General features: G+C 40.9%; 1 protein-coding gene and 1 pseudogene across 1 annotated transcript in view; both read right to left on the bottom strand.

Annotated features, from left to right (window-relative positions):
• PKD1L3 (polycystin 1 like 3, transient receptor potential channel interacting) overlaps window positions 1-13,725 on the bottom strand; it is a 71,977-nt gene that overhangs the window by 40,270 nt on the left and 17,982 nt on the right. The window contains 11 exon segments of the mRNA XM_057534484.1: window positions 145-319; window positions 603-704; window positions 2,424-2,654; window positions 5,217-5,404; window positions 6,360-6,591; window positions 6,935-7,062; window positions 7,910-8,040; window positions 8,137-8,193; window positions 8,195-8,262; window positions 9,565-9,741; window positions 11,404-11,416. Of these exon segments, the coding sequence (XP_057390467.1) occupies window positions 145-319; window positions 603-704; window positions 2,424-2,654; window positions 5,217-5,404; window positions 6,360-6,591; window positions 6,935-7,062; window positions 7,910-8,040; window positions 8,137-8,193; window positions 8,195-8,262; window positions 9,565-9,741; window positions 11,404-11,416 (1,502 nt within the window).
• On the bottom strand, window positions 4,690-4,865 carry LOC114235998 (U2 spliceosomal RNA; annotated as a pseudogene).

Genomic DNA, 13,725 nt, shown 5'->3' on the forward strand with positions numbered 1-13,725 from the left:
AAACTAAAATCTAACAGTCATTTGTTACTCTTTGGCCTAAAGCATTATAGTTATTTATCGTAAAGCCATGCAGGTCTTTCCCCAGAATGCTAAAGATCCACAGAGAAGAAGCAACACGCCAGTCTGATACAGGTACTTACCGATAAGGGCTGATGCCAGAACTGTCATGCCAGAGCTGCAGGCTGTGTAATTCCCGCAGAGAAGACGGAGTGCCCAGGAGGAAGACATCCAGTCCCCCTCGTTCAAAAACTGCTTTCTGGGAGTCACAAAGACGATGGGGCTCGCTCTGCCGCTCTGATCCATAAAGAGTGATAACCACCTAAAACGTGACAACGAAAGATACAGTATAGGAAGTTATAACGTGATTCTTTTGGTTTATCTCTAAGGAGAAAGATGAGGACAGAGAAAACTGCAATTAAATGAAGTCTTGGGGTCTGAGACAAGCATAAAGAGCTCTTCAGGTGTACAGTTTAGAACCAGGAAAGATCACTGTCTGGGATCCTTGTAAAGGACAATTGGACTCAAGTATATTACCAAGTCAGACTGTACCTCACATGGCAGAAGACACCAAGCAACAAATGAGGAACATTTATTTCACTAACGTTAGTTGTTGTAGCAGCCCTTCTTCGACAGCCCGTGGAGACCTCAATAAGGTAGTGGAATTGAGAGCTGGGGTCATTATCAGCCAGGACAGTGACCCTCACCTGCAGGAAAAAGCAGAACCAAGAAAACTAGCAGACCTTCACTTAGTATAGACCCCTGCATCCTCCAGCTAGAAACAGGAGGATGCGCTGCGGCAGCTTTGGCAGCTCTGTGGGAAGAAAGGGTGAGGTGTGGGGAGAAGATGTACAGATAAATAGACCTAAGTTAAGTGACAAAAGGGGGGAATAAGGGCTGACAGTCCAGGGTTTATGTCTCTAAAATGAAATATTCATGGAATCAACTGATTGGGTCTTGGGCCTCTAAATATCTCCACCTCCCACCCACCCAGAAAGGGTTATCAGATAACATACAGGACACGCAGCTAACTGTGAATTTCAGACAAATGATGAATAATTTGGGGTCATACTTACACTAAGAATGCATTCACTATTTATTTGAAATTCAAATTTAACTGTCTTGTATTTTTATTTACTAAAAATGGTAATTCTAGACCAACAGCCATAAAGAAATGGATACTTTGTGTATTCTAGAATTTCTACATGTAGGAAAATATAAGAATAAGAAAGATATAGAACAGAAATTAGAAAGAAGCTATCATCAAAGGTTTTTTTTTTTGTTTCAAAATAAAGATTCTGAGCTTCCCTGGTGGTGCAGTGGTTAAGAATCTGCCTGCCAATGCAGGGGACATGGGTTCGAGCCATGATCCAGGAAGATCCCACATGCTGCGGAGCAACTAAGCCCTGCGCCACAACTACTGAGCCTGCGCTCTAGAGCCCGCGAGCCACAACTACTGAGCCCGCGTGCCACGACTACTGAAGCCCGCGCGCCTAGAGCCCGTGTTCCGCCACGAGAGAAGCCACCACAATGAGAAGCCCTCACACCGCAACGAAGAGCAGCCCCCGCTCGCTGCAACTAGAGAAAGCCTGCGTGCAGCAATGAAGACCCAACGCATCCAAAAATAAATAAATAAATACATTAAAAAAAATTAAATAAAGATTACTTACAGGTTTCCTATATATTGCCATTACATTAAATTATAACTTGACTTACACATAATTTTCACATCCAATGTATTAAGTGAGATAAACTTGCATTTGATTATAGTTAAGTTCTCTGGGTGTTTTCTTTTGGCTTATTCCCGACCTAAATGAATCATATGAGGGTTCAACCTTGGCTAAAAGAAAAAAAAATGAGATAAAGAGTTAAGTCCCTGGGCCTTGAGCCAGAAGATATGAAGAGAAATTTAAGAGAAGCCCCACTTGAATTCTTACACTACCGAGTACCAGGCTACCTGCCTCTTTTTTTTTTAAAATTAATTTAATTTAATTTATTTATTTTCCACTGCATTGGGTCTTCGTTGCTGCGCGTGGGCTTTTCTCTAGTTGCAGTGAGCGGGGGCTACTCTTCATTGCGGTATGTGGGCTTCTCATTGCAGCGGCTTCTCTTGTTGTGGAGCACAGGCTCTAGGCACACGGGCTTCAGTAGTTGTGGCACACGGGCTTCAGTAGTTGTGGCTCACAGGCTCTAGAGCGCAGGCTCAGTAGTTGTGGCGCACGGGCTTAGTTGCTCCGTGGCATGTGGGATCTTCCCGGACCAGGGATCGAATCCGTGTCCCCTGCATTGGCAGGCGGGTTCTTAACCACTGCGCCACCAGGGAAGTCCCTACCTGCCTCTTTTGATGAAGGGGTTTAATTTGTTTTTGCATCTTGTTCCACATATTTAAGACATTGTGGCAAAGCTTTTGGAATCAGTCTCAGCACCTTCTGCATATCTGCTTGGTCCTTTCTCCAAGCCCACACAAATATGAGCATATAGACTCCAATAAGGCTGGCCAGCAGGAACACCCTGATGGTGTTGCTGGTCACGCGAAAGAACAGGTCAACTGTGTCTTCCACATTCACTGTCCGAGGCACAATGAAGAAATCGCCGCCAAAGTAGGTCAGGTGGTTACACAGACACTGTGTCCTCAAAAGTGTGCTCTGTGGCCCAACCTGGAGTAACAGTCAAGACATTGATTCTAATTGGCGTGCTAAGGAAGGGACACATGTAAAACAAACATAGGCATTTAGATTTGGGAAACAAGGTCCGATTGCTTATTCTCTGCTGGTGCTAGCGTAAACCGGGACAACTGAGGGGCACAGCAGCTTGGCAACATCTAGTAAAACTGAAGAAGCAAAACTCCTTGAATCCTGTGATTCCAGTTCTGAATGTATATCCTGGGGGAATTTTGCACACGTGCACAAGCAAATGTGAAAAAGGATGTCTCTGTCAACACTGTTTACAACTAGGAGAAATCAGAACAAGCTGTGTGTCCAGTAACAGCAGAATATACAAACAAACAAATAAGTAAGTAGAGACAAACTAATGGACTGCTGGACTTCCCCGGTGGCGCAGTGGTTAAGAATCCGCCTGCCAATGCAGGGGACACGGGTTCGAGCCCTAGTCTGGGAAGATCCCACATGCCACGGAGCAACTAAGCCCGTGCACCACAACTCTAGAGCCCACGAGCCACACTACTGCGCCCGTACGCCACAACTACTGAAGCCCGCACGCCTAGAACCAGTGCTATGCAGCGAGAACCTACCGCAACGAGAGGCCTGTGCACTGCAATGAAGATTAGCCCCCGCTTGCCGCAACTAGAAAAAGCCCATGTGCAGCAACGAAGACCCAATGCAGCCAAATAAATAAATAAATACATAAAAAAAAGATTGGTCCTTTAAAAAAAAACAAAAAACAAAAAAAAACACATATACCAAATTCCGGACAGGGGTGACCCTTTGGCAAGAGCGAGGAAATGAGGTTGGAGAGGGATAGACCCCGGTCTTGCATTATCCCAGTGTTTTTTTAAATTTTAAAATACTTGAACTAAATACAGCCAAATACAAACTTTGTGATAAAGCCGAGTGGTGTCTTTAATTTTTTAATCATCTTATTCCCTATAACATTTCATATATTGTAACATTTCCTTATAAAAAATATCTTTTAAAATGTCACTAAGCAAATGAACGGAAGGTACCAATTCCACACCTGCTTTTGTAGATGAAAAGTCTAAAATGCTGTCAGGATGACTGACCTCCTTCCACAGAACAATGGTTGCCCATTCCACTTTCGGCCGTTGGAGGAATTCTCATCGTGCACTCTGAGCTCTGATACTTTGATGGAGTCCGAATAACAAAGGCTTCAAGGAGGCAGGAAATGTCCTGACGCCTTTTGCAGCCAGTGGCCACTGCTGGGAGTGAAGAAAATCTCCCCCACCTCGCTACCCCGTGGGGTTTCCCTGCCGAGCAGCACTGCACGCTTGTCAGAAGGCAGACTCTCGGGCCCGCCCCAATTTACTGCAACAGACTCTGCATTTTAACAAGCTCCCAGTCTGAGGGGTTGCATGAATGGTGCGGAAGCCTTCCAGGGAATCCTCTTTCCTTCTATTCTCAATCTGGATAACACTCTCTCACATATTTTTTTTTAATAAATATTTATTTGTTTTTATTTTTGGCTGTGTTGGGTCTTCGTTGCTGCGCACGGGCTTTCTCTAGTTGCAGTGAGCAGCGGCTACCCTTCGTTGTGGTGCGTGGGCTTCTCATTGCGGTGGCTTCTCTTGTTGCGGAACACGGGCTCTAGGCGTGCAGGCTCAGTAGTTGTGGCATGTGGGCTCAGTAGTTGTGGCTCGTGGGCTCTAGAGCGCAGGCTTAGTAGTTGTGGTGCACAGGCTTAGTTGCTCCGCGGCATGTGGGATCTTCCCCGGCCAGGGATCAAACCCGTGTCCCCTGCATTGGCAGGCGGATTCTTAACCACTGCGCCACCAGGGAAGCCCTATCAGATCTTTTAGAAAGAGCTGCCTCAGGATTTCCAGACGCTTACAGCACATTCTTTGCGCACATGAAACCAGACAGGATCTCACAGGATCACTAGTGTGAAAATGTACAGCACCCTTTTAAAGTGGTCAGACACCCGGAACGAGGCAGTAATTGCAGGAGTGACAGTCTGTCCCCACCTGGCTTAGAATATACAGGAATCTGTTAGCTTATTTTTAAGTACAAAAGTTCTCTTTTTTTTTTTTTTTTTGGAGTGAACGGAGCAAGCTCCTATTCCAACTCCCTGTTCCAAAAATCCAGTTGCTATATTGTCCTTGAATAGAGGATGTATCAGATATTAAATTGATATAGATACTACACTTGATCTTAGCCAAAAGGCCGAGAAGCAGTAAAAGTTCTCTTTTATGTAGCAGAAAGTCGGCCTCATTTTACCCTCTGCATATTTAGTACTTGTAGAATTGATCAGCTTCCATATACCCCTTGTCTTACTTTATGTAGATTGTCAGATTCATCCTGGACTAATGTTTGGGAAAAAAATGACAAATCTAAAGCACAAGGCTGCTCCAAAGAGACACGTTCTCTCAGCCCACCACACAACACGCCTCCTCCTTTTAACCAGGCTGATTTATTTCCCTTCCAATGCTTTTTCTTTCCGGGCCGCCCCAAATGAGACGACAGAGCACTGAGTTTACTGCCAGCTGAGGTGGGAGAGAGGCAGGAGTGGGCAGCTTCTGACCTGGCGTCACAGCTCCTCCACGTGCTGTTGCCGCTGTCCCAGAAGTAACGCTGGGTGACGGCAGTGACCACCGAGAGCAGGGCAGGCGTCTGCTGGGCACCCTCCTTGCCTCTATTCAACAGGGCTGTCATGTAGTCGGTGCCAACCCCATCCTGCAGGCTCTCTGGAGTCAGCACCCGTGTATACGGCTCCTCTGAGAACAAACAAGAGAACTTAGCTGCCTTTCAAAGGGGATAAAAATACCATTAGAACCTTTCTTCAGAAGGGTCTATTATCATCATTATTTTATTCTACAAATGGGGAAATGATAAGCCTAGAATCACAAATGGTTTTAAAGAAAATGACCGGTGATATAGTCTGGGGCTTTGGATGACTCCTGTTCCAGTAAAAAAAAAAAAAAAAAAATCATATGCTTTTGATAAATGAAGACTTAGGGCTAATGAATTAGAATGTATTATGAGTTATAGAAAAACAAAATAATCACACATCAAAATGAGTAGCTAGAAGACCTAGGTAACAAAAGAAACCCAAGAGTGGTGCAGGGGCAGGCACAGAGTGGTTCCAGGGAGAGAGCCCTGGTCTGCATGTCAGAGGCCTGGTTTCAGGCCCGGCTCTGTCAGGTAGCTGCTGAGGGCTAAGGCAAGTCACCCAATCGATGCAGTTTTCTCATCTCTCAAACACAAAATCTGGACCAAAGGACCTCTAAGATCCCTTCCAGCTCCAAATGACATGACATTATTGCCAAGATCAGTAGGTAGGACAGAGCGCATGTTCTGAATCAGGAAAGAGCTTGCCGGTAATGCAGACAGAATTCGTAGCTGGCAGCCCAGCAGTGACAGCTGCTGTCTCAGTAGCTTTGCTAAACAGGAAGAATCACTTAAAAAGTGATTACAAGAGAGCTTGTAAAACTGGAGAATTCCGAATGAGATCAGTGCATTGTGTCAGTTTCACTTCCTGGTTGTGACACTGTACTATAGTTATGCAAGATTAGGGGAAACTGGGTGGAAGGTATGTGAGAGCTCTGTGTCTTGCTTTTTACAATTGCATGTGAATTTACAACTGCGCGATTATCTCAAAATAAAAAGTTAAAAAAAAAAAAGAAAAGCATGCATTTTAAAGTAAGTTTCTGACATCTTGTTGGGGTTTACCTTTCTGTGACACCCTCTCCTTTGGCAGGGAGAGGTTCGGGTGGAAGTGTGTGTGGTTAGGCTGGTGCTGGAACCCCAGGTAGAGCGTCATTGAAAGGGGGCTTTCAGGCTCCACGCACACTATGAGGGATTTCTCCAGGGAAGGGACATTCACTGTGATAGTAAAATAGTCTGCACTCACGTTGAGGCTGGTGGGATGGGTGTCTGTGCTCGCTTTTCTCCATAGCATGATCTAGAATAAGAGAGAGTTCATCAATCTTCAAGTTTAAGATGGTCCATCCATTGATGCCTTTCAGTCTCCTTTTAGTGATAATGGAATGCAACTTGCTAGGTCTTCCTCTGTGAATGTTAGCAGTGCCAGGCGTTAAGGGAGAGTATATAGTCTCAAACCTAAAACGTTCTCCTAAGGGTAAGGTAGATCTCTTTGTAGAAGTTCCTAAGTAATGATGTGAGTAACAAAACAATGGCACGCCCATAAATCTAAAATGATTTCCTTCAAGTTGTTGCAGACTTCCATCCTATTCTCCAGGAATTCCTACGCCCTTCTGTTTTATTCCCTAATAATCAAGTCATACATTGATATCTTCCATTAAATCATGGACTTGGAGCAACTTATGATTAGAGCTTAGTAACACACTTCCGATGCTTCCAACAAACTTCTTGTCATCAAAATCTCTGAAGGGATTGAAAGCTAATGCTGTTACTTAGAGACAATAACATTCTAGTTTCATCAATTGCCGAAATATTTATAAATAACACCCGGATAGGTAATAAGGTATCAGATATCATACAGTAAATGTTGGGATTTCCCCTTGCTAATACATACACATATTTTTTTGGCCACGCCGTGAGGCATGTGGGATCTTAGTTCTAAGACCAGGGATCGAACTCGTGCCCCCGGCAGTGGAAGCACGGAGTCCTAATCATTGGACTGCCAGCAAATTCTCCACTAATATTTTAAATGAAATAATATTTCTCATTATAACATCATACAAGGAAGAATTAATGAAAGATGAAATATAAAAATTTAAAAATAAAAATTGTGATACCCAATGCAGCCAAAAATAAATAAATAAATAAATAAATAATAAAAAAGAAAGATGAGTCATTTACTTATGACCCTCAGAATTATTATTTTTTATATCTTTATACCTGGAGGATTCATTTTACTAGGAAGTAAGAATTCTGCTCTCCAGGATAAGCAACAATCTTACTTATATTTGTTAGGTAGTTGCTGAAAGAAATTAAATATACTGATGTAACCAGGTTGGTAGGAGTTGATGATTATTCAGAGATTTCCAGCTTTGTATAAATAGTGAAGAACTGAGACCAATTCAATTCAAAACCCAGAAGCTTAGTTATATCTAGAAGTCTGTTAATACTCCCAACCTCTATAGTGGGTCATTTTTAAGAGTCCTCCATTCCTGCCAGTGTGAAACAGAACTTAACGCACACAACCTTCTCTCACTGGGTCTGGTCAGCTTACATTTTCACCCAAATGCCTACAGCCATCAAATTCCACTTCATTCTGATCAGAATCAATTTCACACTCACTTGGATGTTAACTCCTGGGTGTTTATTTAAGAGCTGCTCCAAGACTGACGCTGATGGAAGGCCTAACCTCACAGGTGCTGGGGAACCGAAGGTGTAAGAGCTCAGAGGCAAAGTTGATATGTTTTGCCTAATGAAAAAGAAGTTAAATGGACATCAATTTCTGTGTGTTCTCTAAAGATCAAAAACCTAAAACAAAACTCTCCCCATTCCTTCCTCCTGTTACCTGCTCAGCAACAGGGTAGCAGCGAAAGAGGTCAGAGTCACTGTGGACTCAGAACCAATTCTGCTGTAGAAATGCTTCCTGGATCCTCCTGAGGCTCAGCAAGGACATGTTCAGTGTATTTTCTACCTGCATTTAGAGGGAAATACCAGGGAACTTGTGTAACCTCAGGGTATTGTTAGTGAAATAATGGTTCGAGAGGGCAGAAAAGGGGAAAAGGATCTTGACAGTGATGTAATGAAAGGTGACATTCATCGGAAGGATCCATGGAAAGTACTTGCAGTCTGGCTAAACACTCCTCATCCTTTGTATCAACTAAGATGGCCACCCAGGGAAATATTTCTTTGCCCCATGATATAAGCTGCCCTAGACCTGCTTACGACAAATGTTTTTTTAAAAACAGCTTTTTTTTTGCAATGAAATTCACACATACAATTCACAGGTTTAGAGTATACAATTCAATGATTTTTAGTATATTCACAAGGTTGTGCTACTATCACCATGATCTAATTTTAGAACATTTTCATCTTCCCTAAGATAAACCCAGAAACCGGTAGCAGTCACTGCCCATTCCCCTGTCCCTAGCCCTAGGCAACTACTAATCTACATTCTGTGTCAATAGATCTGCCTCTTCTGGACATTTCATATAAATGGAATCATAATATATGGTCTTTTACGTTTGGCTTCTTTCACTTAGCATAGTGTTTTCAAGGTTCATCCATGTTGTAGCTTGTATAGTACTTCACTCCTTTTTTGTTGCCAAATAATATTCCATCGTAAGGACATACTACACTTTACTTATTCATTCATCTGATCATGGACACCAGCATTGTTTCTACTTTTTGGCTATCTGACTGTTTGAATAATGTTGCTATGAACATAAGTGTACAAGTCTTTGTGTGGACATATGTGGGTATATACCAAGGAGTGGAATGGCTAGGCCTCATGATAATTCTATTTTTAACATTTTGCAAAACTGTCAAACTCTTTTCCAAAGTGGCTGTATCATCATTTTACAATCCAACAACATACGAGTGTTCCAGTTTCTCTGTCTCCCTGCCAACACTTGTTATTGTCTGTCTTTTTGAATATGAAGTGGGATCTCATGGTAGTTTGATTTGCACTTCCCTAGTAACTAGTGATGTTGAACATCTTTCTATGTGAATAGTAAATATAATTCATTTAGTGGAGTATTTATTATGTACCTACCACGTTACTGAATTCTTTTTACTGGATTTCAGCAACAGGTGGTCTCGGCTCACGGATGGGGTTGAGAGGAAGAGCCTGGAGCAGGCTTGACAGAGGGGTCTCCTCAGTGGTGCCTACTTTGCTGGGTTCTCCAGAGGTCTAGGGAGAGGCTGTGTGATACCTGATCTGTCAAGAGGAAAATGTCTCCGAATGGAGTTGGCCACCAGCACATACTGTACCTACCTGCTCAGTGTTGTCCTTGGGTCTTTGCCAACTTGCTTCACTAGTTTTCGTTATGTTGTTGAGGGAGTGAAAGAGGCAGACAGTCACAGGCATTCTGGAGCTCAGGTTGCTGCTGTTCGGAAATGGGCTCTGCAGTAGCAGCTCATTCAGGTCAATAAGTGCATCGATGACACCCACCTGGAATTTTAGAGAGCAAACACACATCCCTGAACTGCTTACAGCTGCTTTTTTTTTTTTTTTTTTGGCCGCGTGGCATGTGGTATCTTAGTTCCCCGGCCAGGGATCGAACCCGAGCTCCCTGCATTGGAAGCGTGGAGTCTTAACCACTGGACTGCCAGGGAATTTCCTGCTTAAGGCTGCTTTAAATTTGTGTTCTTCTCATAAGGAGTTCTGTGCTCTTTACACATTTCGAATGCATCTTTTAAAACTTTTAATTTTATAGTGGGGTATAGTTGATTAACAATGCCCTGTTAGTTTCAGGTGTACAACAAAGTGATCCAGTTATACATATACGTGTATCTATTCTTTATGTATTTTTTTTAAACATCTTTATTGGAGTATAACTGCTTTACAGTGGTGTGTTAGTTTCTGCTTTATAACAAAGTGAATCAGTTATACATATGCATATATCCCCATATCTCTTCCCTCTTGCATCTCCCTCCCTCCCACTCTCCCTATCCCACCCCCTCTAGGTGGTCACAAAGCACAGAGCTGATCTCCCTGTGCTACGCGGCTGCTTCCCACTAGCTATCTATTTTACGTTTGGTAGTGTATATATGTCCATGCCACTCTCTCACTTTGTCCCGTCTTACCCTTCCCCCTCCCCATATCCTCAAGTCCATTCTCTAGTAGGTCTTATGCATTTTTATAAGAAGCAATATTACAACTTGGCAGGGAAGGAACATATATTGTTACACATTACTTATGGGGAGGATGCGTGGTTCAGGTTATTCTAAGGAACTGACAATGACCCTTTTTGAGTGATAAGCAGATCAAAAATCTAATTAATATAACTAAGCTAAAAAAAAAAAAAAGGAGTGCTGAGGAAAAGAGCAATGCTGACTGAAATACTGAGTAGACTATCCTTTTATATTTAGGGGCCCAAAAGTATTCAAGATAGACTAAAAAGAAAGATCAAGGAAAAGTTCTACATGAAACAGAAAACACCAACTCTCCTTTCTGTGGGTTGTTCACAAGTAAAACAAGTCGAAATAGAAGGTGAAGCCAGTTGACAGATATTTAGTGAATATCCACTGCAGTTACAACTATTTTTGTTTTCAAATGTTATTTTCAAAGTTACATGTGTTAAAAACCTCTGCAAAATAAAAGATACAAAAAACAAAGTTAAAAAGACAGGGGCATAAAGTATTAGCAACATATACAACAAAAAGTTAACATCAATAATAAATAAAGCTGTCTTACAAACAAATAAGAAAATGACCAAAAAACCCAAGGGGGAAAAACGAATGATGGATATATACAAGCAATTCAGAAGACAAAAAAAATTGTCAATAAATATATAAAATGATGTTTGACCTCTTTAATGACCAATAAAATGCTTTTCTTTCTTTTCTTTCTTTTGAAATTGGCAAAAGTGAGAGGGTGAGGAAGTGGTTGGTGGGAATGTAAAACAATGCCTTTTAGGAGGGTAATTTTTCCATTGATTAAAAATTTAAGAGCCCATCAATTCTATTTCTACCTCTCTTTCCCACAGGAATATTTGTACAAGTACTCAAAGATGTAGGTACATGGATGTTCATGGATGATGTCTGCAAGAGTAAACAAATGAAAAATATTCAAATGAACACTAAGAATAGTGAGTTCATGTCTGTGTACTACCATGAAAAGATACCTATGACACAGTATTAAGTAAAAAAAAATCAAGGAGCAGAAAAATTTGTGTAATTTAACTCGATTTTTGTTAACACCAAACAACAAACTTGTGTGTGTATAGAAAAAAGTCTGGAGGGTTATGCATAGCAAATTAAGAATAAATTAATAACAGTGATTACATCTAGAGAATGGGATTGGCAAGACGGACCAAGATGGTGAGGGCTTGTTTTTACTTTATATATTTTTGTTCTGAGTTTTGAATAAGAAGCATGTATTATTTCTGTAATTAAAAAGTCCAAATAAATGAACCCAGATTGCACCTATATGCTATAGCAAAATATCTGAAAATATAAGAAATGGAAAAATGGAAATTAAAATTCTCACTAATCCTGGGACTTCCCTGGTGGCACAGTGGTTAAGAATTGGCCTGCCAGGACATATTTAAAGTGATGAAAGGGAAAAACCTACAACCAAGATTACTCTACCCAGCAAGGATCTCATTCAGATTTGATGGCGAAATTAAAACCTTTACAGATAAGCAAAAGTTAAGAGAATTCAGCACCACCAAACCAGCTTTACAAGAAATGCTAATGGAACTTCTCTAGGCAGGAAACACAAGAGAAGGAAAAGACCTACAATAACAAACCCAAAACAATTAAGAAAATGGTCATAGGAACATACATATCAATAATTACCTTAAATGTAAATGGATTAAATGTTCCAACCAAAAGACATAGACTGGCTGAATGGATACAAAAACAAGACCCGTACATATGCTGTCTACAAGAGACCCACTTCAGACCTAGGGACACATACAGACTGAAAGTGAAGGGATGGAAAAAGATATTCCATGCAAATGGAAATCAAAAGAAAGCTGGACTAGCAATTCTCATATCAGACAAAATAGACTTTAAAATAAAGACTATTACAAGAGACAAAGAAGGACACTATATAATGATCAAGGGATCAATCCAAAAAGAAGATATAACAATTGTAAATATTTATGCACCCAACATAGGAGCACCTCAATATATAAGGCAAATGCAAACAGCCATAAAAGGGGAAATCGACAGTAACACAATCATAGTAGGGGACTTTAACACCCCACTTTCATCAATGGACAGGTCATCCAAAATGAAAGTAAATAAGGAAGCACAAGCTTTAAATGACACATTAAACAAGATGGACTTAATTGATATTTATAGGACATTCCACCCCAGAACAACAGAATACACTTTCTTCTCAAGTGCTCATGGAACATTCTCCAGGATAGATCATATCTTGGGTCATAAATCAAGCCTTGGTAAATTTAAGAAAATTGAAATTGTATCAAGTATATTTTCCGAACACAACGCTATGAGACTAGATAACAATTACAGGAAAAAAATATGTGAAAAATACAAACACATGGAGGCTAAACAATATGCTACTAAATAACCAAGAGATCACTGAAGAAATCAAAGAGGAAATCAAAAAATACCTAGAAACAAATGACAATGAAAACACGATGACCCAAAACCTATGGGATGCAGTAAAAGCAGCCCTAAGAGGGAAGTTTCTAGCATACAATCCTACCTCAAGAAACAAGAAAAATCTCAAATAAACAACCTAACCTTACACCTAAAGCAATTAGAGAAAGAAGAACAAAAAAACCCAAAGTTAGCAGAAGGATAGAAACCATAAAGATCAGATCAGAAATAAATGAAAAATAAATTAAGGAAACAATAGCAAAGATCAATAAAGCTAAAAGCTTGTTCTTTAAGACAAAATTGATAAACCATTAGCCAGACTCATCAAGAAAAAAAGGGAGAAGACTCAAATCAACAGAATTAGAAATGAAAATGGAGAAGTAACAACTGACACTGCAGAAATACAAAAGATCATGAGAGATTACTACAAGCAACTATATGTCAATAAAATGGACAACCTGGAAGAAATGGACAAATTCTTAGAAAAGTACAACCTTCCAAGACTGAACCAGGAAGAAATAGAAAATATAAACAGACCAATCACAAGCACTGAAATTGAAACTGTGATTAAAACATCTTCCAAAAAACAAAAGCCCAGGACCAGATGGCTTCACAGGTGAATTCTATCAAACACTTAGAGAAGCACTAACACCTATCCTTCTCAAACTCTTCCAAAATATAGCAGAGGAAGGAACACTCCCAAACTCATTCTACGAGGCCACCATCACCCTGATACCAAAACCAGACAAAGATGTCACAAAAAAAGAAAACTACAGGCCAATATCTCTGATGAGCATAGATGCAAAAATCCTCAACAAAATACTGGCAAACAGAATCCAACAGCACATTAAAAGGATCA

Source organism: Balaenoptera acutorostrata, chromosome 19 (assembly GCF_949987535.1).
Source record: "Balaenoptera acutorostrata chromosome 19, mBalAcu1.1, whole genome shotgun sequence".
Taxonomy (NCBI): Eukaryota; Metazoa; Chordata; class Mammalia; order Artiodactyla; family Balaenopteridae; genus Balaenoptera; species Balaenoptera acutorostrata.